General features: G+C 40.4%; 3 protein-coding genes across 3 annotated transcripts; all 3 read right to left on the bottom strand.

The window, feature by feature from the left end:
* Window positions 1-1,402: 1,402 nt before the first annotated feature.
* nectin4a (nectin cell adhesion molecule 4a) lies at window positions 1,403-14,191 on the bottom strand (the record flags this gene model as incomplete). Its single annotated transcript, XM_083907150.1, has 11 exons — window positions 1,403-1,907; window positions 2,021-2,212; window positions 3,025-3,087; window positions 3,203-3,278; window positions 3,982-4,138; window positions 4,257-4,411; window positions 7,572-7,689; window positions 8,499-8,777; window positions 9,130-9,297; window positions 9,440-9,634; window positions 14,137-14,191. The coding sequence occupies 11 exons, from the start codon at window positions 14,189-14,191 to the stop codon at window positions 1,512-1,514; spliced, it is 1,854 nt and encodes a 617-aa protein (XP_083763276.1). The 3' UTR covers window positions 1,403-1,511.
* A 1,384-nt stretch (window positions 14,192-15,575) lies between these two features.
* Window positions 15,576-19,955, bottom strand: fcer1g (Fc epsilon receptor IgFc epsilon receptor Ig). The gene is made up of 5 exons (XM_083910817.1): window positions 19,833-19,955; window positions 17,550-17,641; window positions 16,882-16,929; window positions 16,313-16,336; window positions 15,576-16,230 (listed from the first exon to the last, which is right to left on the bottom strand). The coding sequence occupies exons 1-5, from the start codon at window positions 19,900-19,902 to the stop codon at window positions 16,177-16,179; spliced, it is 288 nt and encodes a 95-aa protein (XP_083766943.1). The 5' UTR covers window positions 19,903-19,955; the 3' UTR covers window positions 15,576-16,176.
* Window positions 19,956-20,247: 292 nt separating this feature from the next.
* On the bottom strand, window positions 20,248-26,980 carry ndufs2 (NADH:ubiquinone oxidoreductase core subunit S2). The gene is made up of 14 exons (XM_083885924.1): window positions 26,859-26,980; window positions 25,872-25,975; window positions 25,461-25,651; window positions 25,235-25,355; window positions 24,947-25,059; window positions 24,335-24,409; window positions 24,135-24,212; window positions 23,862-23,947; window positions 23,632-23,751; window positions 22,538-22,667; window positions 22,134-22,229; window positions 20,974-21,057; window positions 20,547-20,604; window positions 20,248-20,449 (listed from the first exon to the last, which is right to left on the bottom strand). Exons 1-14 carry the CDS (start codon window positions 26,963-26,965, stop codon window positions 20,412-20,414), a joined length of 1,401 nt encoding a protein of 466 aa, XP_083742050.1. The 5' UTR covers window positions 26,966-26,980; the 3' UTR covers window positions 20,248-20,411.
* Between the last annotated feature and the right edge of the window lie 941 nt (window positions 26,981-27,921).

Raw genomic sequence — 27,921 nt, 5'->3', positions numbered from 1 at the left:
TAAACTAACACCCTCAGTATCCAGAGGTGTTGCAATGTACTTTTCGGATGTGCCAACGTAAGCACAGCCTTCTCCTGGCATTTCCTGATTGTCTTTTTTAGTGTTTTCGACATCCCACTCTGACGGCATTTCAACTGCATCCATCTGTTAGGGCGCTTTCAGCTTTTCAGACCTATAGTTCCATTGCTTTGGTCTGCACCAGTCAGAAACATGTTAAAATGGAGCAAACATACATGGATACGGTTTGCTTCCACATATGCATCGTTCTAAATGAACCAAAATAGACCGCGAAGACCATCGGCACCGGAACCGGACTAATCCCGTATCTTATCTGATACCCATAATGCATTAAAGTTCCCATAGAGTGGTCATATCGCACATATATGTGAGTTATGGAGGTCTACTTACATACATTAACTTATGGTCAAAAACCTCCTAGTTGCTGTAAAAGAGCCAATAGAAATCTCTCCTCACTGAAGCTCTCGTCAGCCGCGCTGTTTCAGACTGAAATCAAACTCCCAGAAGACCGACTGTGTTGTGATTGGCCAATACCTGGAAGTTTAAAAATTGCTTAGTCACGACTCCTCACCGCAGTCCCTTTTACGACTTTGACCCAAAGTCAGAAGACACTTTCGCAAGCGAAACCCCTCCACAACGGACGTTCTTCTTCTTCTGCGGTTCAATGTACGCAACCGGATGTGCCCGGACTAGTGCCCGGACCAGGAGGATCCGCTGTTCAGGAGAAATGCTGTTTACGTAACCGGACCGGGTTTTTTTCAGAAATCTCGCTGAGCCCAAGATTACAATACAACACAGCGTTCTCAGCAATGGCTGAACTGTTTGTTTTGAACCTTCAGGGCTTCATAAACGAGTTAATGACGCAGTTAAGCACCAAAAAAAACAGCGTTAATTGGAACTTCTGATCTAGGTCCGTCCCATTTGGCTTGGTTGCTTTCACACCAGAGGAGCTGTACCAAAGTAGGGCAGATAAAGCGGTTGATTTGGTGCGCACCAAAGTACCGAGATTACCTTCACACCAACGCAAACGAACCGAACCAAGGGACCAAACACGTTTGGTGTGCACCAAATGCTGTAGGTGTTAAAGCACCCTGAGTCGCAGAAACAGCTGTGGCTCAGGATTTAGAGCATCCGAAAGTTTGGCAGTTCAATCCCCGGCTCCCTCCATTCCGTGTGAGAGAGTGTCTTTGGGCAAAGATGCACTTGAATGTGAATTCTAAAGTTGTGATGAAGCCAATGCGGTTCTGTAAATGTAGTCCATTTAACTGGAAATAGTGCGACCTTGTCTTTGTGTCAGTATTCTTGGGGAATGTATGTAGGTATGCATGAAGAGGACACAAATCCAGCGTCAAACACACCAGATGCTTTGGAGAAGAGCCTTCTTTGTTCTATTGCACCATCGCTTCTCACAATGAAGGAGATGGAAAAAATTTTGTTTTCTTGTGTATCCACATTTCCAGGACAACAGCCAGTCAGTTCTGCAGTTGTACGTGTTACACTATCTGAGCCTTGTGGATGAGAGAGGCATGGGGACTCATCAGAATGGGGCTACGTCTGGATTTGGGCCTTAACGTGCCATTAGTCTGCTGATATCGGGCGCTGTGAGCCTCAGACACCTGGGAGCTGTTGGTCTCGCTGTCGTGGTCGTCGGGATGCTCCTGGCTGGCAGGACCGCCCAACCCTTCATCCACCTCGTCCTCGTCGTCCGTCACTGGCGGGTAGCTGCAGCTCATCGGTGGGTGCTGGTGACCTTTGGTGACGCTCTCCGACCGCGAGCTGCTGTCCGACGGGATCACGACGGCGCCGCCGTTGAGCTGCCTCACGATCTCCGTGGACTGGACCATCGGGAAGGCCGTGGGCGTGAGGGGAGGGTGGAAACGAGTTTCCTGCTGCAAAAAGCAGACGTGTGCACGATCATCAGTCAAGTATGCAGCCGGGTGACGTGCATTCCACAATTTTGGAGAAATCAGGCTCCGACATGCCTCCAAATACACTCGCTTACCAACGATATCGTGCTGTTCCTCACATATGTCTCCACTCGGAGTCTGTTCTCCTCGTCTCGATCCAGAGGCCTTTCCCTCTGTCCTCTGCGAGTGTTGTTGTGCAGCACCGGTCTGCCCATGTAGTCAAACGCTCCCCCTCCTCCTCTCCCACCTGAGATAGTGGATCGGCTGTCGCGGCAGTACGTCTGCTCCTGTCGGCGCAGAAGAGGAGGCTCATCATTAATCGCAGATTAAGTGATAAGGCTGTGAAGATGTGAACCTGCTTTTATACCACGTAAACTTTATGTGTATTTTCTGACGTCGCATTGACGATTAAGAGGCATTCACACATACCTCTATTTACTTTTCATACAAGCTGTTTTTCCAGCGATAGAAATACAGCGTATAATAGACAGGGTGAGTCTGACTGTGTCCAAATGTTACTACATACAGAACTTCTACATATAGCACTTTTCAGCATCTGGGGTTCAATTCCACGCCTCAGGCCACTTTTAACCTTTAACACGTGGACGGAAAGATCTGGGTTTCAAACCACCAACCTTATATTTAGTGGACAACCTGCTTTTACCTCCTGATCCACAGCTGCACTCTGAGGCTCAGAAATAAACACCTTTTATCTGGCGCACGACCATCGGTAAATAAGCGGAAGGGTAAAATGACACGTCGCAGTGTCAAAGCTGGACTTATTCTCTGTTTTTCTTTATTAAAAAATATTATATCAAATAAAAACTCACAAAGGTACAGTCGATTAGTATTTGGTTGACTCTCAGAAATACACAGTATTATGTCGCACAAATGTTGAATGTGAATCACATTTACAATGCATAAAAGAATATCTATGTGAGTTTAAGTGGAGCGTACAGAAATGTAAAAACTGGATATTATATTCTCTATTTTTGTAATATAATACTATTTATACAATATCTGAGCTCAGAATTTAGCCGCCTGGCTTCTGAACAGTAACGCTTCAGTAATGCACACTTAGATAGATACGTAGACTGACCCCCAGGGACGACATGCTGGTCCTCAGGGTTCCCTCCACCCTCAGGGGGATGTTCTCCTCCGTCTGTGAAGGAAAGAAACACGGTCAAATCATCCGAACCCACAAAAGCACACACCCATGGTTCGAGAAAATAGTATTAAAGTAAAAGAGGAAAGAATCATTCAGTCTTCAATATTACCGCTCCTCTGGTGTCTGTGCTGACAGAGTTCATTCTCCTGAAAGAGGCTTGTCGAGATAGAGTGCAGATTTCGTCCCTGAGAGAAACGAGAGACATTTAAATGATACAAAAAAAAAATCCCATTCGGTGTGTATTTTATGAACACCTTTTAAGATCATTATTACATAACACTCTGTTTGGGCTTTTCCTAACAAATGTAGATGCCAGGGAACTACAGTGACCACACTTCCACTTCAACTAGCGCTGAAACGATTAATTGATTATAAATCCATTACTAAATGAATCGTCAACTATTTTGATAATCGTTTTGAAGTTTTTTTCATGATTAAAACATTTTGGATCGTTTTAGCTTCTTAAATTTGAATATTTCCTTTGTTTCTCTGCTCCATAAAACAAAGAAATCATTGAAACTGAATCATTTTGGTTTGTGGACAAAACAAGACGTTCAAGAACATCGTCATTTTTAGGTTTGACAAACACTGATCAAGGTTTTTTTTTAACATTTTCTGACATTTTATGGACCAAAACGATTCTAAATAATGCTTGTTAGTTGCAGCTCTTCAATAATAAAATGCTTGGCTGGTTTGGCTGGTTTGTGCATTGCGGCGCAAGATGGCCCCCTCCATAAAGCAAGGCCCCTGCCTTAAGGCTTAGCTGAAAGCTTCATAATTTAATTTAAAGCAATTATACACTTGTACAAATACATTTATAGGTCGTATATTCTGCATCCGCATCCTCATGTGAGTTTAATGTCACGATAAACCCATAAATCCACCCACTTCTTCTCAGTCAGCTCCCTCTCCAGCTTGGTGTTCCTGCGTTTGTGGTGGCACGTGACTGCGATGACGATGACGAGCATCAGGACCAGGAGCCCGCTGGCCACGCCCCCGACGATGAGCATCAACATGTTCTCAGGCAAGTTCCGCCCATCGGCGGCTTCAGTTGAGGGACGCGGACAGGATTACACGGATTAATACATCTATTCTCACATATAATTTTTTTCCGGGCATGTACGTTTCAATCTGTCATTGTTGACATTGTTGTCGTCGTCTACCTGTCACGGCGATCTCCACCTCCGCCTTCCCTACCCCGACTTCATTCTTTGCCACACACTGGTAGGTGCCTTCGTCAGAGAGGCTTAAAGGTCGCCCAAAAGCCAGAGTTCCGTTAGGGTGAGGGATCACACCTCTGGGCAACTCTCCACCTATCCTGCAAACAGCAAAACAATACAATGCAAGGTTAAATACAGCATCAAGCACATGGACGTCTTTTTGTACAAGGTGAAATACTAGAGCTTGCTTGTATTATTTTCACATGAGGTGTAACAACAACTCTGATTGTTCTATTTAAAGACCTGTCAAGTTGACATACACTACCGTTCAAAAGTTTGGGGTCACCTATACAATTTTTTGGGTGTTTTCCATTAAAAGTCACACTTTTATTCATCAAAAGAGTTGCAAAATAAATAGAAAATATAGTCAAGACATTGACAAGATTAGAAATAATGATTTTTAAAACTGTTTTCAGCTGTGCCAACATATAATTGCACAATGGTTTTCTAACCATACAATAGCCTTTTAACGTGATTAGCAAACACAATGTACCATTAGAACACTGGAAATGGGCCTCTATACACTTATGTACATATTCCATTAAAAACCATATTTTGCAGCTAGAATAGTCGTTTACCACATTAACAATATATAGAGTGTATTTCATTGAAAAAAAGGTGCTTCTCCTTTAAAATGAGAGAAAATTTCTAACTCCAAGCTTTCAAACGGTAGTGTATAGTCCACTATAATGTCATTTCCTGTAGATGATGGTATGTACACTCTTTGAAATAAGGGTTCCAAAAGGGTCCTTCTACAAGGGCTGAGGTTCTACCTGGAACCATTTGCATCTGAAAAGCCCTTTGCAGAAGAAAGGGTTTTTCAAGGGTTCTTGGTAACACTAATGGTTCCAGTAAGAACCATTTTGATCCAGATAACCCTTTAAAACCCCTTTCCTGGATAAAGGGTTTTAAAAGGGTTCTTGGTGGAACCCTCCAAAAGGGTTCGAGGTTAGAGGGTTCCAGGTGTAACCCTTATAAAAAGGTTCCACCTGGAACCCTCTACCTGGAGCCAAAAGTAGAGGGTTATCCTATGAGGACAAGCCGAAGAACCTTATATGGTTCTGCTTAGCACTTTTATTTGTAGGTGTAGGTATGTAGCCATGTTTCCTGTTTCCTATAGGAGCTGATGTTAGCACCCTTTTAAACAGTGAAAAAACACACCGTTCTTAAATCTGTGATGGAGAGATAAGCCAAATCCACATTATAATGTCAATTTTTATACTGTTTTTTGGTAATTAAATTCATTGATTAAATGAACCGTGTATTTGTATGGCACTATACAGCCATAAGGCAGCAATTTAGGTTTTTTTGCCTTTGTTTTTGGCAGCATTTTCAGTCCACATTGCTGCAAAAAAAAGCACCTGCTGCGTTACCACAGACACATGCTCTGAAACAAACCCTGAGTTTCTATTCACAGAGCTCACACCACTGAGCGGTCAGACCCTAATGTTAGCACGTAACAGGAACCGTCTCATTTTCACACATGTATATGCCTTCACACACACAGAGATAATATCTGCATATTCTGCACCCTCTTCCTCTTCCCTTCCCTCAACTCCTTCGCTCACTCGCCTCCTCCTCCTCCTCCTCGTCGGCGCCGCTCATCCCCTTTCCCTTTCTCTTCCTTCTAATCCCCCTCTTCCTCCCTCCTTCGTGTGAAACCAACTCATCCGTCTGCTTTTTGGCACAAGCCGCAACACGACACTGTGACACCAGATATTACTTCACCCCTGCTACCTGTTATTGACAAATCCAACAGGTTTTCCCAGGCCGTACTTGTGCGCACACGTGTGTGTGTGTGTGTGCGTTTGTATTTATGTCTTTGTCAGGTCCGAAAAACACACGGACGTTAATTTCAACTGAACTTTAAAAGGCGTTTTCAGGGTAAAGAGCTGGTTTTAGGCACTTAGTTGTCATGATTAAGGTTAAGGTAAGACATAAAAACAAGTTTGTGTGAGTGTGTCCTTTCCCAAGGAATGTTACACTGACTAACAACAAGTAATATACACAAAATCATCCACAAAAGCTCCTCTTCCAGACTCTTTAAAGTCACTTATCTGGCCAAACTCCAACGCCACACCCTGACAGTGTATTAATGCCCCAAAGGACACGGCCTTAAAGATGACAGCAGGTGACTCAAGCAGAAGAAGTCTGCATGAGTGAGTGAGTGGAACCCTCGTCAGGGTTTAAAACAGGGCAGGAGAAGAAAATGCCAGGGCTTGTTTGGTTAAGTGATGTGGAAAGGGTGGAGATCTGCTTTTCCAGCGTAGCGAGAGGGGAGGACCTTCGTCAAAGTGCATGAGCGTCAAATACGACTTGTTATGACGGTCATTGTTGACCGATTGAAGCTGAAGAAGGCAAGATGTTATTAGCGTGATACACTGATGACTAATTCTTTCAGCATAATGTAAATTACCGATTGACAACATGCACGTCCTGCAGAGCAAAGTAAAAATGTGGAGATTCCAAATTTGGAGAGTCGGTGAGTAAACACAATAAAACACGTCAATATGGGAGCGGAGCGTGAGGTATTGCCTCTGGTCATCTGTCACATATGAAGCAGGCGTGTCTGCTCATGCACGCTGTAATCCATGAGTGGACATTCAGAATAGGATCTTTTAAATTTTCCATCAGAGAAAAAAGCCATGGATAATTAATTACACAAATTAACTAGAATTCTTTGTGTATCCTGATCTTTTTTCTCTCAAAAACTCCATCAAAAAACAAATTTTCTGTACACACACACACTGTCCACAAAGAATACCCTATTCTTATAATAGTGTAAACAATACACACAGTACTTGTGAAGTACAATGGCAGTAGAAAAGACAGGGCCCTGTGGCTGGAAACACACAAAGAAGCCATTTGTTTTGGGTCTTGTGGCAAAGACAGACACAGAACTCAACCTCCCCCTCACTCCTTCTCTACCCGCTTCATTCCTTTATGAATGAATCGATCAGTTAAGTCAGTCTGTAAAGGATTTGAAATCACAAGAATGCTTCTCAAAGAGTCAATTAAAGCATGTTGGAATGACTCATCAGACACAGACTGACACAAAGGATGACCTACAGTTAACCTGAGTGATTCCCAGAGCAGAATCCTCCACGGTGAAATTACGGGTAAAAAAAACACAATTGTTGTGATAACACGAGAAGTTACGAGAAACATGAGACACAGTTAGTCACACGAGCACCAGACAGACGGTGCAGAGGGAGGCGGCTTCTTCTTCTTCTTCTACTTCTAATATTACTACTGTACCTGATCCAGGTGAAACTCTGCGGTTTGGGGTTTCCTCCGCTCACACACCTCAGAGCGGCATTCTCCAGACCCTCGTACCAGTCCCTGTTGTAGCCGGACACCTCGGCGTGTGGAGGGACTGCGAGGAAGAGCAAATATTTGGAAAGCTTTTGTGAGACGGGGGGGGGAAAGGGAGGGGAGTGTTTGTATGAAAACACCAGGATCAAAGCTAAAGCCGAATATCCGGGCGAACACGTTAAAACTACAGTCAACAAATGTCCGTTTGATTCAAATTCATGTCAGATGAGTTCACACGATGATGCTTAAGTCTGTTACTCAGTAGCGTAGTGGTTAGATATTCCCGCAGTGATTTATTTCATGTCAATACAGACGGAGGCAACAATGACGCGCTTGTAAACTGAGGCGGATGCTAACAGGATGAGTGTGAGCGAAAACACAAAGAGTTGCCCATGAAAAGTGAATTCTACTGCCCAAAAAACCTGGTCGTTCAGCAGTTTCAGCAGCACAAACCCCTCCCCCCTGCGCTGCTGCTGTATACACACAAACGCTCCCTCAGTTAGGTCTGATAGTACTGCTTGACGGAGCAGCAAACAACTAATACTATGTCAAATATTAACAACAACAATCACCAAAAAGGTGCGCACTGTTGTATTTTTATGCAAGAAACTAATAATATATTCTTAAAAAAAACAAAAAGAAGTCACATTATAATCATTATTCTGTTATCTCATCATCATCACATTAGATTTAGCAATATCCCTTTTTTCTTTTTTAACAAAAGGGAAGTGAACGTGGGAAACTGACTGAATGCGTCAGTCAACCTGAGTCATGAGTCGTGTGGAAATCCATCTACGACTCAAGACGAAACAAAAACTATAACGTATAGTAGTAGTTTTTGTAGTGTACAGCGTAACGTGTAATACTCACAGTGCACCACCAGGTGGTTGCTGAGCCTGCGGGGCTTGGGCGACGTCTGGTGCCACACCAGACAGTCCAGCTTCTTGCCGTTCATGCTCCTCAGCGGGTGCAGGGAGAAGTGCGAGGAGACCGAGCCGCTGTCCGAGGAGCGGTTGGTGGACTGGCCGTTCAGCTCGGTGTCCCAGGAGAGGCGGGGCAGCGGGCGGGCGATGGAGCGACAGATCGCGGCCTGTCGGTACGACTGACCCTCCACCAGGATCACAGGGTCCAGGGAGGAGATGGGAATGGCTGCAGGGAGGATTATCATGGTGTTTAATTGGAGTGAAGGCAGGGTCTACAGGTCTATACTTGGAGGCACACATTTGGGTTTTTGAGCCTGAATTTGAGTCTGATGAATCTTGGCATTTGTCATCTTGGAATCTGCATCATTCAGTAAATGTAGGTAGTTAGCGAGACCTGATGCAGATCCCATCTGCCTCCAGAGGCTTGTACTATAGTAGGGCTGAACAATGAATTGAAATTCTATCAAAATCGCAATACTGCAATGTGATTAGATATTGATTCACAAACATTCAGCCCTGCAGTCGGCACAACAAGGTCAACATTACAGTATGTGACATTTTCACAGTGAGGAACTCACTCCACACGATGAGGGAAACCTCCGTGTCAAAGTTTCCAGATGGGAAGGTGCTGATGTGACAGATGAACTTCCCCTCGTCCGACACCTCTGTGCTCATGATAACCAGAGCGGAGTCCACTGTGGGCTCGCTGCTCTTGAAGCGCACGCGTGAAGACCATGCCCCAAACGCTGCAGACACAAAAAAAAAGATGTCCAGCAAGTTCCAAACAGACCTCAGGCCTCTTCTTTTTCTCACTTTCAGTTCCATACAATACACACACACACACCTACACTCGTTGTTAGATTGGAACAAATATGACAAATAACTGACCGGTCTGTCCGTTCAAGTTGTGCGCGGTGACGATCTGCTCCTTGGAGGCGTCGGGATTCTGCCTGTACCACGTCACCTGCACCACCACGTTGCTGTCGCTTGGCTGGTGGCGACACGGCAGGACAGTCTCCGTCTCTGTCAGGGAGCGTATGACGACCTCTCCTGGAAGGAGCTCCGGCAATTCTCCACGGATCACTGGAAGAGGAAAAAGTTTGGTACGTGTAAGAAAACACACTAAATAAAGGAAGTGTCAGTTCATTAGGATAAAATAAGCATGCAGGGGGGATTCAAATTAGGTTAATCCAACATAATCTGCACCAACTTGACACCACTTTTGACAGTGACCTTCATGACTCGAGCCTCCTCTAGCAGACAAGCAGCTAATCTCTCACATCTGGAACAAGGGGTTACTGACCTTTTCGAGTTGAAACCATAGCCAGTGGCGAGCTGGTCATCTAAAGTTATTTCAACCAAATCTAAATGCATACTTTGAGCAAACTTTAATGTCTTTAATATGCATTTTTTGGGGTTTGCATGGCAGATTTTGCAGATTTGCTGTTTATTTGTTTACAGACACTTCTGATTTTCATAAGTCCAAGCAGTGCAGACATGAAATGAGGGAGGAGGAGGAGAGCGAGAGAGAGAGAAAACAGGTTGACTACGACTGAAGATATGTCGCATAACAAGTCGCCCGAGACAAAGCTGAAAGGCAAAGTCGCTCAGCGTCTGCGAGGAGCGAGGCGTCCGACGAACGGGGGGGGGGGGCCGCAGCAGGAAGTGGCACGCTGCCGTATAACTCTGCGTGCTGCGCGTTACACTGTGAAACTAAAACACTGCACTTTGCTGTGACCACGCAGATCATTCTCGTCAATATATTATTATTATTATCACTGTTTTATTGGAGATCATGGCTTATGTTCAGAGGGGGGGAGGCAGTGAATCACAGCGAATGGATTACACCCGAACACTAATGACGTATCAATCCAGAGCATGGCAGGTTAAGTGTGTCTGAGCTGAAATAGGACAAGACGGCGGGCGTTTAAAGCAGTTGCCCCTTAAGTGACCTCCTTTTTCTGTCTCTCTCTCTCTAAAGTGTTAATCTTATGACTATACTCTGCTGTTAAAAACAATGCAGTCACTGTTGTAATGTGGACCAAAAGATTGCAAACGAGTTTTTACTCATCACTCACAGTATCTGTTTACACGAGACTTCATTTTTGCTTATAGTTTCATATGCCTGCTCAATCACACTGTAATCCAAAATCTAATCCTTATTTATTTGTATTTACATTTTTATATCCTTACTCTTTACGCTTCATATTGCTCATTCTGGTTCACATTTGTCTGCAAATTCCCCGTGTGTGCGATCAATAAAGTCATATCTAATCTAATCTAATCTAAGATACTGTGTATCATCAATGACTCTGTTTACATCGACGGCAATGTTGTGATATTAACCTTATTGAAAATATTGAGCCACTGTCATAAAACAGCATTTTCAGATTACCTTAACCAGAATAAGGTAATCTGAGTTTAGTCACATTATGTATATAGGTCTTAATTGGATTATAATAGTATGTATGTTATGTAAACATCTTGATGATATTTTTAATATTATATTTCATATTGTACCCCTTATTAGATTACTATTTTGTATCACGTCTCATCTAATCTAATTTAATCTCATGTATTGTCAATGACTTTGCTTACATTTACAATAATCTGATATAACACTGCGTACAACAGTCTGAATAAGCCGCTGCCACGTAAACAGCATCTTAACAAGAATAAATTGTGGAGGAGTTATCTGATTATGTGTAGGTTTTTAACCAGATAATAATGTTTTACTGGATTTTTTCAGTCATAATCAGATTATTCTGAGTAACACTGAAAGTATTTAGGCAAATTCAGAGGAGGTGTTGACTTGTTTTACTCAGGAAAATGCTTTGGGTGTAGCTGATAACATCAACAATGACTCTCGGTTTATGTGTCAGTCATTATTCATTAGATCATTTGCACCTGGGCTTTGGTTCTGCCCTCGTTCAAAACGTCTGGAACGTCAAAGAGTCGAGATACGACACACGAGTCACCGCTGAATGACAACTATTCCAAATTTGAGGGTGTTCTCGTGGACAGACTTGAGCTTAATGAGCTGCTCAAGAGAGCTGTCGCTAAATACACCGTCTTAGCACGCTAACCATTAGCTAATTAGAGCGACACGCAAAGCACAGCATGGCTGCAGGGATTGTCACTGATCCAAAAGGAGTGAACCAAGTGAAAGGCAGGGGGAGGCTGCAGTGAAACACACAATAGAAGTGTGTGTGTTTGCCAGGTTTGCCATTTTAGCTCGCCAAAATGGCACAGGACAATGTGAACGCTGTTAGCTTTGCATTGCGGTGCATTGCAAACGATGGTGCAATGGAGGAAATTTGACTCAATTACACAATGGAGATCAGGAATGACAAAGTGCCCTTCAGTTCTTCCAAAAAAAATAGATATAAAATGATGAAACAATGCCAAACAATGTCATGTGTGGTAAAAGATCAACTGTTTCAGGTGCAAAAGGACACTATTAATGCTTCAAAATCAACATTTCCCCCAAATTATTATATGGGGGCCGACGTTTCTATAAAGTCTAAGATTATTTGGAATAGGTCAACCAGACATGTCCAAAAAGACACATTTTTGAGAATTGAATTTAAGTCAAAGGAGTACTCAAGTAAAGAAAGAAAACGTTTAAAGTTATACTTCTAAAACTTAAGTCCATTTTATATTAGAAAATGACTTTTAATACTTAAGTACAGTAAATGTCCTATACTTTAACTTTTACTTAAAGGTGCCATATGTAAGAATGTGGCCAAAAACGGTTACTACATTCAAATTCAAACTACCGAGGTCTTTTAATTTTCGTTTTCTGGCGTAACTGGCAACCCGTGGTTGCTCGGCAGCTGAGCCTCTACTGACTGCAATGATTGGTAGACGGCGGTAGGTGGCGCCACATGCCAAAACATGATTTCAAAACATAAACATGATTTGCAGTCTGCAAAATATGTTTTTTAATGCAAATATTTTGTCTGTACTGTTGTTGTTGGTGAGTTCAGTTTGTTATATGAACATTATTCCTGAGTCTCTGTGACATATTAGGAGGATTTTATGGCCAGTTGCTTTAGATTTATTACATAATGCACCTTTAAGCAATTTTTTTTTTTTTTTTTTTTTAAACGATTTCAACTTGTACCAAAGTCATTTTCTGGTAATATACTTTTACTTTTACTCAAGTTTCCCTTTTAAGTACTTTATACTTTAAGACCTTGGTACATAAAGCTTTCTATAGGACTAATCCATAACCTTAGGCGTGTATGTGTGTGTGAACTTGTGGGAACAAGATGACATTTCACAACTTTAAAGGGCTTCTTAATATTAATACTAGTACTAATATGAACAATAATAATACAAGCTTCATCTAAAATGGTAGAAAACTTGATGAAACTAGACACGCCAATTAAAGAAACACATACAGGCCACAGTTTAGTGATGTATGTATGGTGTGTTTGTGGTCTGCGTGTCCTTTGTTTTGTGTTCAAATCATCAAAAATAGTTAATCAATTAATAATTGAGTCGTTGCAGCTCGACAACGTGCTCTGCTAGGTTTAAAAACAATTAAAACAACATGCAATTAAAGTACAGAGGTTCTAGGGTTAAGGTCAGGAAAGGAGAGAGTGAGTATAACCTGGTATTCCTTATGTCGTGGGGACCATGTTTACACACTCACATGATGGGGACTTGTCTTCCTTATAGGGACATTTTAAGGTTTTAAAATTAGGGTCAGGGTTAGGATCCAGGATATGAATGTTAAGTCAATGCAGTGTCCTCTGAAGTGATGGAAACCAGTGTGTGTGTGTGTGTGTGTGTGTGTGCGTGTGTGCGTGTGTGTGTGTGTGTGTGTGTGTGTGTGTGTGTGTGTGTGTGTGTGTGTGTGATTATGAAGTGAATCATGCATTTACCATCAGAGGTGATGACTGTACTCTGTAGACAGGTGTGTGTGCGTGTGTGTGTGTGTGTGTGTGTGTGTGTGTGTGTGTGTGTGTGTGTGTGTGTGTGTGTGTGTGTGTGTGTGTGTGTGTGTGTGTGTGTGTGTGTGTGTGTGTGTGTGTGTGGGGGGGTTTGTTTTTCCAGCCAGTGAACATGTGTGTGTTTGTCACACTCAAGTTTAAGCCAAGTGTGGAATCTGCCTGTGCTGCATTACTGGGATAACACTCCTCCTGTAACCCTGTGTCTAATTCTAAGCTTTTTGGGTTTTGTTTTTTTTTCATGCCACACATTTATCTGTCAGAAACATTTAGGCTTAACACTCTCACACACAAACACACACAAACACACAGACACACAAACACAGACTAGAGGGTCCATACATTTCCTGTGCACCAGCCAAGAGCAGGAAAACTCATCAACAAGCAACCAGTTTTTCCAGAAATAACAGACAGTGTTTTCTCTCACAGCGCTCCTCCATCTGTTTGCTGAGACAAACCTGGCAACCTGCCCAACATTCAGAACCCACATTTTCATTTTCATTACCTGTTTCTGCTCAGTTTCAAACCTCACACACCTGCAAACACATATGCACTTATATGGAATAACCACCTGAAAGTGAATCATCTGACAATCTGACACCAGAAAACACACGGACAGACTCTTACCAAAGATCCACAGGACAAGGAGACACAGGGAGAGTGTGTGCGCCAGAGATGTCATCCTCTCCACAAAGTTGCTGTTGTTGGCGCACAGGGATCAGTCCACACACACACGCATGAGGCGCAAAGGCAGGGTCATGCCTGGGATCTCCAAAGTCCAGTCTCCAGAGTTTTCTTGCAGCCAATTCTTTTAAAAAAGAAAAAAGAAATAAATATAAAATCCCTTTCAGCTTAGTTTGAACGTGTTCGTTTGGTCAGACTAACGTCATACTGTTGAAGGAAAACAACAAAAAAAAAGGGGAAGGTGCAGCGGTTACCTGTTCGCATACACCTGTTTGCGCCAACCCCCATCCACTCCTGCGCCGGCGCGCGCACTAGCGCACACACACACACTAGCGCACACACACACACACGCCAGAGGAGTCACTTTTCCGGTTTGGTAAAAGGAACATGACAGTTATTCAGTTAGTCTTCGCCTTTACTTGCTCTGCTCGGAGGAGCGGCAGGTGAAAAAAGCAGTGTGTGTGTGTGTGTGTGCGTGTGCGTGCGTAAGGAGACTGTTGGGTCCGTGTCCACGTGACGCGCGCAAAAAAGCGCAGTGGTGCCAAAAACCTGAAAGGTGGTGTTCCCTCCCTCCCGGGAGAGAAAAACAAATTAATCTCCTTATTGCCATTATTATTATTATTAGATAAAACACACACACACACTGCAGAGCTGGAATATAAAATATGGAAATCCATATTTCATGTCAAAGAAAATAAATGTGTTCACTTCCTGGTTTGTTGTGTATGAAATGGCACCTCAGTGTTGACGCTGCCTTTCACACACTGTCTCTCTTGTTTCCCTGTTTTATCACACTTTTCATCTTTATTCACATTTATTTGGAAGAAACAACATGTTTCTATTATTGTGTTGAGTTTGTAAGTTGTTATTTTTGAGATATTTTAACTTAATACATCATTAAGAGGCACCTTAGTTGAGTTTTCTGCACATTTGTTGTACTGTTCTATTATTTAAAGACTTTTTCAGTAGTTGGTGTAAGTCATGATGATGATTATTTCATTCCTTTTGATTTTGGAGGTCCCCTCTTATTATTTCGACAAATGGAACACTATAAACTGCAATAACTATACTCATTATTGTTATTTACACATACGTTTTTTTGAGGGTGACGGTAGTATTAATTTGCACATTCATATTCAAATTAACTTGATTTTTAAACCTCAAAACAGACAGAAAAACCAAATAAGTTTCAAGCGTGTAACACTATAATGTGACACTGTAAACTGCAATAACTTTACTTGCTATTTACACCAAACCAGTGTTTTTTATAACCTTAGAGGGCAGTTAAATCATAAAGTATTTGAATACTTTTGTATTCAAATTCAAATTCAAATTAAACAGACAGAAAACACAAATAACTTTTAACACATTTATTGGTTACACATCAAGGACACCGTTAAAAAATAAAAAAAAGAATCTTACATGTACAGTAAATTTTTGGGAGCTAAAGCGCTTTGAGTCAATTTCATGACTAAACAGTAGAGAGCTTTATACAGGCAGACGCTGTGTGATTTCTGTGAATGTGGACAGAAGCAGCAAAGACACCATCACTGCCACCCTGTGGCAGTATCAGAAACACTCCTCCAGATCTATTTAAACTTTCAGCAGCTTTAAACGCATCCACAATCAATCCAAAAATGTTTAAAACCACACATTTATTTTCGAACTGGAGGAAAATCCATTCTTTTTTTTATTTTGTATTATTTTCAACCCCTGCTAAGCATTACAAATGCATGAAACAAGTCCTTTTCAATATATATATAAAAAAAGATTGAACAAGGGTATGAGGGAAAAATGGCATCTTGTGCTCAACTTCCCTGTTTCGCTCTCGTCTTTCTTCACCCAACTTCCCACATCATTCTAAATAAGCAAAAGGGAAATGAACACTGATGCCCACAGTTTCATGTTCTCTTAGAATATACACAAAATAAAAATAAAAAATAAAAATGACCATATTCAGGATTTAAATATGAATAAGTCACTTCACTTCTTCAGGGTGAGGGTTTCATACGTGTCCTGGGCGTGAGGTTTCAAATCCTAACAGACAAAAAAAGGTCAAAGTTAATCTGGTTGTTGTGATTTTAAAATGATTTTTTTTTTTATCAGTATAGAAACTCACCGTATAGATGCCGTCTTCCACATTCTGGCAGAAAAACCAGATGAGAAAGAGCACAAGTGTGAATAATAGAAATGGGTCTGTGACAGGATGCTAAAGCTCTGTCTGTGTGTATGAGCAGCGTGATAAAGAGGAAGAATGAGATCAGTCTTTTGCGAGGAGTGACGCAAACCTCACACTCGGTGAGGTTTGTGGCTGGTCATAGGAAATCGACTGACAAAAAGGGGGCAAGGTAGTTTTTAAAAAAAGACTGTAACAAAGAAAAACGACGACTAAAACTACTTTAGTTGTTGTATTGTTAAAAAAAAAAAAAGGCCTCATGATACTTCTCTTAGAATTCAGCCTTAAAAACAAACTGCATCATCAAACAAACTAGTGTAAATACCTCGCTTGTGATTTTGTATAAGTTTGAAAAGTATACATTACATAAGTATTATTATTAAGTAAATCACAAAATACAAATAAACTACATCCTTTGGGGATTGCTAATTAAAAAAAAAAAATTCTAGTTGGTTGAGGTTTGACCAATGCGTGTTTTTGTTCTATTTAGTGCGTAACACAGTCGCTCATACCTGCTTTGGCTTTCCTTTCCCAGCCTTTGCCCCCCGAGCATTATAGACCTGTCAAAGACAAGAGAATGATATCTGTAAGGATATGACGACGTGTCAAAAAAAACAAAAAACACATTTGGGTTTTATTTTTGGTGGCGTAAATGTCAGTTTACTTTAAATTAAAATCCTTCCATAATGTCCTATTCCATATTAAAAGCATTTCCTGTTCTTTATCCACTCCACTGTACCATTATTGCTTCACACTTCCTTTCATTTTGCTCTCACAAAGACTATCATGACTGAAAAGATACAAATAATAATGCATCATGAATCTTTTTTACTGACCTTGAATATTTGCCATGTTTTATACCCTATGTTTTTATTAATAAGGTATTGTTTCCCTTTGAAATTGTACAGTGAAAGCATATCGATGCATAACAAATTTATTAGACCACGTGATAGACTCTTTCTTTGCTTCAGGAAAGCAACTAATTAAGTATAATTTGACACTTTAATCAAGAAATAATAATTATATTTGAGCATTAAAAAATATATAATTTTGATTAAAGATTTTCTACATACTGGTGTATTAACCAGTACAGAAACATTAAAAATGACCAACGCTGTTCATTTAGGGCAGCTGTGGCTTTGGGTGGTGGTCTATGAAGTAAATAAAGTAACGTGCAAACCTTGATTCTGCAGTAGAGCACTGTCAGGATGATGCCGTACAAAAACAGGATACCATCCAGCACATAACACACCTGAGCATCCCCGAGAGTAGCTGAGGACACAGAGGAGAAGATCTTAGCCTGGAATAACAACAGCATTCACACACATATATATATATAACATATATAATATAAATATATTTAAAAAACTCGAGACTCGACTCTAAAAACTCTAAAAACTTGCATCCTCCGCGCGCCGCTTTACGCACAGATTATTTACCATCGAACATGGTCACCCATGGCACGCTGTGTCAGAGACAATGAGGCCACTTCCTTGTCATTTAAAAAAAAACAAAAAAAAAACTATATTATAGCAGCTGTGACACCATTTTAGATAGTGGAACAGACGGCGACAGCAGCTGCCATTACAGAGAGAACCTGGATGAGCACCACACAGTAACAGCACACTGAACTGGTGTTACAGGTCACTGTGTGTGGTGTTTTATTAGACTCTTTTTTAATGTTGAACACTGGAAACCTTACTGTGAAAAAGTGGACAGTAAATCCTGTTTTGTATATGTATGTATGTATGTATGTATGTATGTATGTATGTATGTATGTATATACATACATACATACATATATACATACAGGGCGGCATGTAAAAATATATCTATGTATATACATATATACACATGTATACACGCATACACACATGTAAATGTATATGCGTGTACATACATATATAGGTATATATGTATGTATACATATACATATATATATATATATATATAAATAAATATACTGTATATACACACAAATACGTATATGTATGTATATATACAGATACACAAATACATACGAATATATAAGCATATATATTACACAAACGCATATACTGTATATACACACAAACATATACACATATAGTATATGTAATATATATATATATATATATATATATATATATATATATATATATATATATATACATATATACATACATACATACGCACATATAGTAACTATATAATATATATATACAGATATATACATACAAATATATTACACACACATACATATATAGTAAATATATAATATATATACATTTTTTTTACTATAATTTCACTACGAGTCTTGATTTCTGCAACATTAACCTTACTATCATCAATCAATCGGCAATTTATCGTCTAATTTTCTTCCACATACCTTTTCATATTAGACTTTAAAGTCTAAAGTTGTTTTTCACCAGGCAAAAAAAACAAAAAAAAAACATCACGCTGCAGATTCCCAATTAGAATCGTTTTGAGTGTCTTCCTTCCTCCATCACAAACTCAAAATAAATGAATCACTTTTTCTGGAATTGCAATACCCATTTTCTATCAATCTATCAATCAAAGAAAAGTATTTCACGTTTGGTTTTTTCCGTCTCGCACGCACACATAGACATCCTGAAGTTGTTTATCGATAGTTGTCGTAGTGTTTCAGGTTCTGAATGTACAACCATCCCATCGTCTGTAAATACTAAAGCATTAACTCCAATATACAGTTTGAAAAATCTGAACGCGTCACGTCGTACCTGCATCAAGATCTCCTTTGGTTTCCGTGGCCAACATAGGCGCACACACACACACACACACACACACACACAAACACACACACACACACAAAAACAACCTTACCAGTCGTCTGATTTTGTTGTGATTGTCATTAAAAGCTAACTTACAGCACATTTTAGACTCACAGCTAAATAACCTTCTTTTTTCCCCACTCCCTCGTGTATAAACCACAGATAATAAAAGTAGGTCATGGTCAGATGTGGTTTTGAAATTTAAACTGAAAAATTGAATGAACCAGATTGATTTGATTGGAGTATAAATCAATAACAGAGAGTTTTTCTGTCCATTTATAAAATGATAATAAGTAACTGTGTATAATGTGAAAAAAAATCTCTATAGACATTTAATATACTGAAGGTCCCTACTTATTTATTTTCATGTTACACACTTAAACTGATTAAAACCGCAAATAAACACACGCAGTGACATAAAATGAAACTTAAAACGATGAAATGACCGAGTGGCGTGGTGTGAGGTCATTACTGCCGCAGGTTAGTGACCGCTTTGAAGGAAAAGGAAGCGTCTCTTTTCACAAGAACTGTGACTACAGTGGCTACGTTTCTTCTGCCTGCTGAGAAAACCCCACGCCATTCCAAATAAATCATGAAATTTTACTTTTAAGAAAAGTACAGCTTGCAGCTCTCATCATTGAACCTAAACGAGTATAAAAATGTTAAAAACTCACCAGCAGCTCTGCCAAAACACATCCACAGAGGAATCGCCACGAGTAACGCACTCCTGCTGCACACGGCCATGGCTCGGATGAACACAGAGTACTGGGGCTCCTTCAGCGAGCAGGAAAACACAGCTCGCAGTGATAGTTTCTTTGAGTGAAGTCTGAATATTGCGTATAAACACCACACAGTCGAGAGGGGAAGTTGTGGTGTGAGCTCTAAGTCCACTTGTCTCAGATCTGAGCAGACCACTCCCCCTTAAACATCAAACCAGAGGAAGGACAGTGTTGAGGGTAAGGGCTCTGCTGTCACATCTAGACTTTTTTTTTCCCTCTCGTGTGGCAAATAACTCAAGGAAATGGAACATTTTAACAAGTTTTCATTCTGATGATGGAAAACAAAACGACTTACTCCGTTACTGTTGGGTCATAAAATATTTATTAAGTGTATTTGGGCATTGTACATCAATGATTGGAGGAGTCGCCCGTCAAAACACTCACTGCAGCGAACAGTTAACAGGAAGAGAACCGGACTATGTGAGATAAGATGGCCCTTTTTTTAAAGAGAACCTACGCACTAGCAGCATCACGTTAACGGTCAACTTCACCAAACACTATGTCCTGTGTACCTGGAAAAAAAAACAAAAACAGAAGGATTTTTAGTGGCCTTAATACTAATGTTGTTGTGCACTTTTACACATCTCAAACAATGACTAACTCTCTCACCAATAATGGCCACCACATCAGCCAGCATGTGTCCTTGGGCCATTTTATCCAGACCGGCCTACAATGAAGAAAACACTCATTATAACATTCAGCTAAAGTGAAAACAAGCAGCCACTGTTCTCAGCAGATGAGCTCACTTTTCAAAATGCATGAGACTATAGCCTGCAGTTAATGCACTAACAACTCTAATAGCTTGTTTATGCAACTTTAGTCTTGAACAGCGACTCATGTAGCCATGAGCTACAGGATGGGCAGTGACGAGGGAAGGGCATGCTTTTAAAAATGGCTCTGTAGCAGTTTATAATATAGACTTAATTAAGCAAAAGCAGCCTTCAGGACAAGATGCTAAACAGGCTGAATAATTGATTCCCGGTGTGTTTAATTTTTCACTCCGAGTCTGATGGGAGTTTTCAAACTGCACACGTACCAAGTGAGCGAATCCCGGAGCTTTGATCTTGCAGCGGTAGGGTCTGCTGGAGCCGTCCGATACCAAATAAACACCAAACTCTCCCTGTAAGCAACAAACAAACTCAAGTAAGCATATTAGTCTTCCCAGAGGAAGTCAAGGTAAATAAGAGTTTAAATAGGTTTGTTGAACAGTGTGAACTTGTTTCACAGTGTCTTGTGTCATTTACAGTGCAACGCTATAAGATGCATTCATGTTCGTAAAGTTAGTGGCAAACCTTAGTTTATACTTGTGACAGCATGCAATGTTTTTTTTTCCTTCTATATATTTTTCTGAACGATTGAAAGAAAGAGGGATTCAACAAAAGATTATTATGGCTGGGTCATACTTCATTTCCACGGGGAAGCACAAGGGGGGAAGGGGGACGAGGGTCTGCATCAGTCTAGTGATCCGGGCGTGCATTTAATTTCGCCGAGTGCCAACTTATGTACATATGAGGAAGTACTTCTGGACGTCCTCTTATAACCTCAAGCAAGTTCCTGTGGTTACTGACTTGCACCAACAACTAGACTGGCTACAGGGCGGCATGTAATCAAACAGGGGCAGTGCATTGAATTGGCCAGTGCGAAAATAGGCAGTTTATGAAATTTAAATTACGTGGACCCTAGCTGGGTCCTGATCTTCAGCCAACTTTAAGTTTAATTACTCACATATTCTTACAACCAGACCTGGTGTTCAATATAAACAGCCATAACTTAGGATAAGACAGGCACCTTTCAAGATTCCATCCCCAGGCACCAAGATGTCAGGCATATGGACCGGAAACACTATCTCAAAGCATTCATTGTTCAGATGTCCGGCATCGTCTCAGTTCTCCTGAGATCTGAGCCGTCTTCGATAAAATCTTTCCAACTTGACTCATCACTGACTCCAGAGGTCATCTCAGCCGACCATCAAAGATCTCCATAACAACACATAATGCAAACAGTATGACACGGGCAACTAAAACTCGCTTAAGTTTGTGATGTCATAATTCACACATGGATGAGGCAGGGGTGGAGAATAACATCAGGTTCAAAGGTATACGTGGTAATTTTAGCCTGAAAAGGGCTTAGTGGGAGGAAATTGTGAAAATGTAAATTTCAGGCCTGTTACAGACACTAAATGAGAAGAAATCTCACCTTTGGTGCCTCCACAGCTGTGTATGTGGCCCCTGGAGGAACCTGGTAGCCCTCTGTGTACAGTTTGAAGTGGTGGATCAGAGACTCCATGGACATCTAGGTCAAAAGGTGCACACAGAAGTTCACATTGGTCAACTCCCAATGTTGACAGAGGCATAGATTTACACACAGTTGAGGTGAACTAGAGGTTATTCTCCTGTAGCGAGGAGGAAGAACTGTCCTAATTCTGCAAAAGAGGCTAGTGTGACAAATTAGTGACACCAGTGATATTTAATTAACACAGAGGAGTTGTCAAGCACAGGGGAAAACCCAGAAAGGAAAGGGGGTGCCATTTTTCATGATTAAATTGCCTGTAGTCATTTAAAAAAAAAGGGCAGCATCTCCCACAGGGAAGGCGAGCTCACCTTCATCTCAGATCTCTTGGGTGGAGCCACCTTGGCGTCATCCACCTTAATCTCTCCTTCTGGCATCTTGTTGAGCGATTGTAGCATGATCCGAAGAGACTGCCTCATCTCCTCCACTCTGCACAGATACCTGGAAGATACCAAAAAGCAAGAGCTTACCATGTGTGTATCATTAGTCATTGTGAAAATATGTTCTCATCCACAGATGCGGTCATTTCTTTCCACTTTCTCTGGATAGCGATGATAATAACTGATTAGTGCGACATATATGTACTGAAACCAGAAATATACAATTATTCTACACTGAAACTTCACCTTCATTGTTTTTTTTAAATGTCTGCTAAGAAACACATCTTGCATTGCCACAACAAATATTGTTAACCAGCTGCAGCTGTGTTTGCATATAAACAATCACTTATTTACACATGGTTAGCCAGTCATGTAATACAAGCCTTTCTAATAAGACTCAGTGCAGGACTGAATGTTAAACATTTATTAATGACGTTACATATCGGAGCTCATATATTGGTCTGATGCGCTTTTATGAAATATTCCTGCAATAATACATTAATATTATCAATCAGTAGCCATGTTCTGAAGTGATTTAACCGTGGGTGCAACAATTATTTAGGAAATTGTCTAAGAAATTAATAAACACACTAAATAAATGCAGGTTAATTGGTTTTAGCTTCCGTATGAATAGTTTCCAGTTTTATTTGCTGCTCGATGACACAACAGCTAACCAAATACCTTTAGTTTGTGTACAAAACAAGAGGTTTGTGGGGGGTACGGGGGCAATTTTGTGATATTTTACGGGACAACATATTGATGAATCAAATAAACCACAGCTGTCACCGACGTGGAAGCAAAACAATAGGTTCATTGACAGAGAAAATAATCATTAGCGGCAGCTATAGTCAATACTGGACTCAACAGTACATGAGTATTTCTGTTGGATGATGAAAAGGGAGCATGGTTAAGAACTGCATTATATGAAAATAATACATTTCCTCATACAATTTTACGTTTTCTGTTTACAAGATACCTAGTTTACACCAAACCAAAAAAATACAGCCATTAGTTCATCTACACACCTGTCATAGCAGTCTCCATTGCTTCCAATGGGAACGTCAAACTCCACCTCATCGTACTTGTCGTATGGCTGAGACTTCCTCAAGTCCCACTTGAAGCCCGAGCCGCGTAGCATTACTCCACTGGTGGAGGAACAACGAGGAAAGAAGATAATATAGTAATATATATATAAATATAAATATTTCCTGTTTCATATCAATCAATCGATTAATGGTGGTCATTAGTTGGTTACCTGAAACCATAGTTGAGGGCATCCTCAGAAGAAACCACCCCGATGTCTACAGTGCGGTTCTTCCAGATACGATTGTTGGTCAACATCTGGGTAGGGAGAAAACCAACAGAGTATAATATTGAATTCTTCAATCATCACTACATCTCGTACCATGCTTTACCATGACCTGATCTAAAAGATAAGGCTGCCCCCTTATGGTCAATAAAAAAATGACGACCAATGGTCGACCCAGAAAACCTCACTAATAGAGGGAATATGATGTGCTTTACTCACCTCTTCTACTTCATCGATTCTGATGGAGAAGTTCTTGCACCACTCGTAGATATCATCCATCAGGCCCAGTGGCATATCCTGGAACATATTTAAGAACATTAATACGCCAATCTTCATCACAGAACAATACAGAAATAAACAGTGAATAGAGAAATAAAAAAGGAGATAAAAGTAGAGGATAAATCAATGATTTCTACTACCTGATGAACACCACCAGGTCTGACGTATGCAGCGTGCATTCTGGCTCCAGACACTCGCTCATAAAACTCAAACATCTGTGAGAAAACGGGGGTCGGACATGAACTGTTAAATACTATACACATTTTCCATTATCAGAATAAATCACTTCATTACACGTCACTCACATTACACAAAAACCTCTTAAGATCAGTGAACAATCAATGATCAGAGTACATGGAAAAAGGTTTGGGGCACAACACACTCAACACACACTGGTAGAAAGATTCACAATGGAGCAGAAAAAGATGTAAAAGTAGAATGTTACAAAAAATATACTGAAAATTGAGAGTTCTTAGAGGTAGTATGATTTTCCCTGAGATTTTCACTGCTCAGGTGAAACTATATGGTAACAGATGTAACCGACAAACCACTTAAACATTTCATCGTCTCAGAGCTTTCTGGGTAACGGATAATGTCATGGAGTTGCTAAAGTTACAGCAAATGAATCAATATTTATTTTTAGGAGCTATTAAAGGTCATGAACTAGTCTTATGAGGATTGATACCATGATAATGTGAACAGGTCTGGAGTCAGGGGGGATATAGGACAGAACAAATCTACAGGAAACTGACCTTCTCCCTCTCCTCAAACATCCAGAAGAACGGGGTCATCGCACCGATGTCGAGGGCGTGTGTGGTGATGGCCATGATGTGGTTCAGGATGCGAGTCAGCTCTCCGTACAGCACTACAAACACAACACAGATTAGAACACACCCAGCTATTTACCACTGAAACGGAGGTAAATTAATCTATTTGCAAATTGTGTGGCAGCTACATTTTGTGCGATGACACTTCATCTGCTTCCGTTTCGCAAATATGATTTCAATAAATATGTAGATCCGATCATGAATCATCTGTACCTCTGATCCATTGAGCACGGATTGGAGCTTGGATGTTCAGCAGCTTCTCCACAGCCAGAGAGTAGGCCTGCTCGTTACACATCATGGACACATAGTCCAGACGGTCAAAGTAGGGCAAAGCCTGTAGCAGACAAAGAAGAGGAAACATACAACATGAAGGACTTCCAAGAATGAAACAACATGAAAATGCATACATAGAAAATATTTACAAATACTGCAAGAGTACCTGCAGGTAGGTTTTGTATTCAATGAGCTTCTCTGTGCCGCGGTGAAGCAAACCAATGTGCGGGTCACACTTCTTGACAGACTCTCCGCTGAGCTCCATCACGAGACGCAGCACGCCGTGAGCCGCGGGATGCTGGGGGCCGAAGTTGAGCGTCAGGTTGGAAATGTCTTTCACCGCAAGAGGATCCTTGTCTGAAAGCAGAGGATAAACATGAGGAATGCTAACAAATCTATAACTATGAACGCACAGATAAGAAGAGACAAGACATACTGGCGAAGAAACAGAAATTACATCAAATCCATTGTGTAAATAAAACAACATAACAGCATGAAACATCTGAATTTGTGGAAAACAGGATTGTTTAGACAGTGGTCTGCACAGAGTAACTGTGTGTGGATGGTGGTACCATACCGTTCCATGGTGGTGGCTGCCACTTCTCAGTAATTTCAGAGGGGTACATAGTAGCACCTGCAAATTGTTCTGTCCATTCCACATCTGGCTGCCAATTTTTCTGCCTGTGAAAACAATAACATGTTCCACTCAAATGGTGAAGCTGTGGCTCAGACCATCAATAATGAGTCAGTACAAAGTTTTATTTACTTTATTTAACCAGGTTAGTCCCACTGAGATCTGTGCTTAGAAAACTGACAGACGACCTTAGCTGCAAAACTCATTCAAGGTTCCTCTATTTTGAAGTTGAAGTATAAGGTTGAAATCTTTCTTTTTCAATTAAGCTTCTGAAATCATCTTTAAGATGCAAAAATATAATAACCATCAGCATATTGAGGGGCTTACATTTGATTGTTTGCTGGTGTCTTTACATTATCATGCAGATACACACAGAAACAACGTTAACGTTACTGTGTCAGAATAAATCAAGTCTAGACATTAAAATGTTAAATGTGTGGTGCTGAACAGACACACACCTCTTACCTGGGTTTAACGTCTATGAGTTGATATTAAGATGCACACACACACAGTCTACGGTAGCTGGAATGCTCTTTAACAGGCGCTTATACAAAGTACAAAGAGGTCAAATAAACTATCAACAGAAAACAATCAGTCTTATTTTACGGTAGGAGTATAACAGTAGTCTGGCATTCAATGAGAACATAACATTCGGATTAAACAGTGGTAAACAGTGACATGTTAGCAATAGAGACAGCCATCAGCTCCGGCTTTGAGGAAAACTAAACAGCAGAGAGGGAGGGGTAATAATAAATAATAATAACGTTACGGATGCGAGACGTTTGGGGATAGAATTGTGTTGACGACTCGTGTTTTTCATAAGCTTTATGCTAAGGTTAGCCTTTAGGTAAGCATACCTTACCCAGTTCAAACTGGCAACGTAACGGAACCACGAAGCGACAAATATTGATATTTGTTTCGTTAACTTACCTGCTTTGCAGAACAGCACAGCCGGGACTTAGCAAATTATTATTTAAAATAGCTTTTGCTGAAGGACGTCCTATTTTAGAGAGCGACCTCAACATTGTGGCCGCCATCTTGGTCTGGCAACCTCTGGCCAATGACGTAGAGGAGCTTCTTCTTTTGGTGTTTTAAAGGCGCATGAGGTGCGAGTCTGCCCCCTACCGACAAGCAGCATCCCTAACAACGACCTGCTAAAAAAAACTATGACATACACGATAAAATACCATAAATAAAAATAAATATTATATTTTAATGAAATACTAAATGCCCAGTCCCTACTCTCATACATCAGACATCATTTTAATACTTTATATTTGTGCTAAACAATCATAATGTAGGCTATTAAAGGTACATTTAAAATATGATATATTTATAATAAATTCATTAGTATAAACAGTCTTGTATATATATATATATACATTATATGTTCTATAATTATACATTTGTATAATAGTATTATTGTGGGATCAATTCCTTGCTCTGCTAGTCTATAGGTATGAAAGTAAAACTGATTTTGTGTAACTGTGTAAAGCGGTTCAACTCTTCTTCTTCTAAATCTATTTGGTAGTAACAAGTAACAAAGATAGTTAAGGGAAATGTAGTGGAGTAAAAGTACACAATTAAAAAAAAAGAAAAGACAACACATAATGCAATTTATAAAAAACAGTGCTTTTATTTATGTAATACTGTGGAAAAATAATTACATACCATTTTTAAAAAATATTGAAGATAATGAAATTAAAAAATGAGAGTTTAACGTTCGTTGTACATCTTTTGAACAGTTTTCTCTGCTACGAAGAACAGTACAATAAGATAAACATTGGATTTTCCTAAATTCAAAGACACAATAATACAGGATACAGTCCTACCAGAGGTATAAAAGTACTGTAACAGGATTGTGAGAGAAAATGATATGGACGTATACACTAACTCACATCTCACGCACACACACACATACCGTATACACACTAACATGCGTACAATAGTCGCGCTCACTCGAGTCCTTCCCATACACTCGCATTCATTCACA

Source organism: Microchirus variegatus, assembly GCF_963457635.1.
Source record: "Microchirus variegatus genome assembly, chromosome: 2".
NCBI lineage: Eukaryota > Metazoa > Chordata > Actinopteri > Pleuronectiformes > Soleidae > Microchirus > Microchirus variegatus.
The sequence above is the reverse complement of the archived record's forward strand: the minus strand, read 5'-3'. Positions and strand labels throughout refer to the sequence as shown.

Bases quoted from the DNA above. Each gene is read 5' to 3' on its own strand.
- ndufs2 (XM_083885924.1), bottom strand. From the start codon at position 26,965: ATGGCGGCCACAATGTTGAGGTCGCTCTCTAAAATAGGACGTCCTTCA. The intron at 25,652-25,871 runs GTATGGTACCAC...CTCTGCTTTCAG, and splicing joins GCAGCCACCACCATGGAACG to ACAAGGATCCTCTTGCGGTG. The intron at 24,410-24,946 runs GTCAGTTTCCTG...GTTTTCTCACAG, and splicing joins TGTTTGAGGAGAGGGAGAAG to ATGTTTGAGTTTTATGAGCG.
- fcer1g (XM_083910817.1), bottom strand. From the start codon at position 19,902: ATGGCCGTGTGCAGCAGGAGTGCGTTACTCGTGGCGATTCCTCTGTGG. The intron at 17,642-19,832 runs GTGAGTTTTTAA...CTGTGTCCTCAG, and splicing joins GTGTTTTGGCAGAGCTGCTG to CTACTCTCGGGGATGCTCAG. The intron at 16,231-16,312 runs GTGAGTTTCTAT...TTTGTCTGTTAG, and splicing joins TGGAAGACGGCATCTATACG to GATTTGAAACCTCACGCCCA.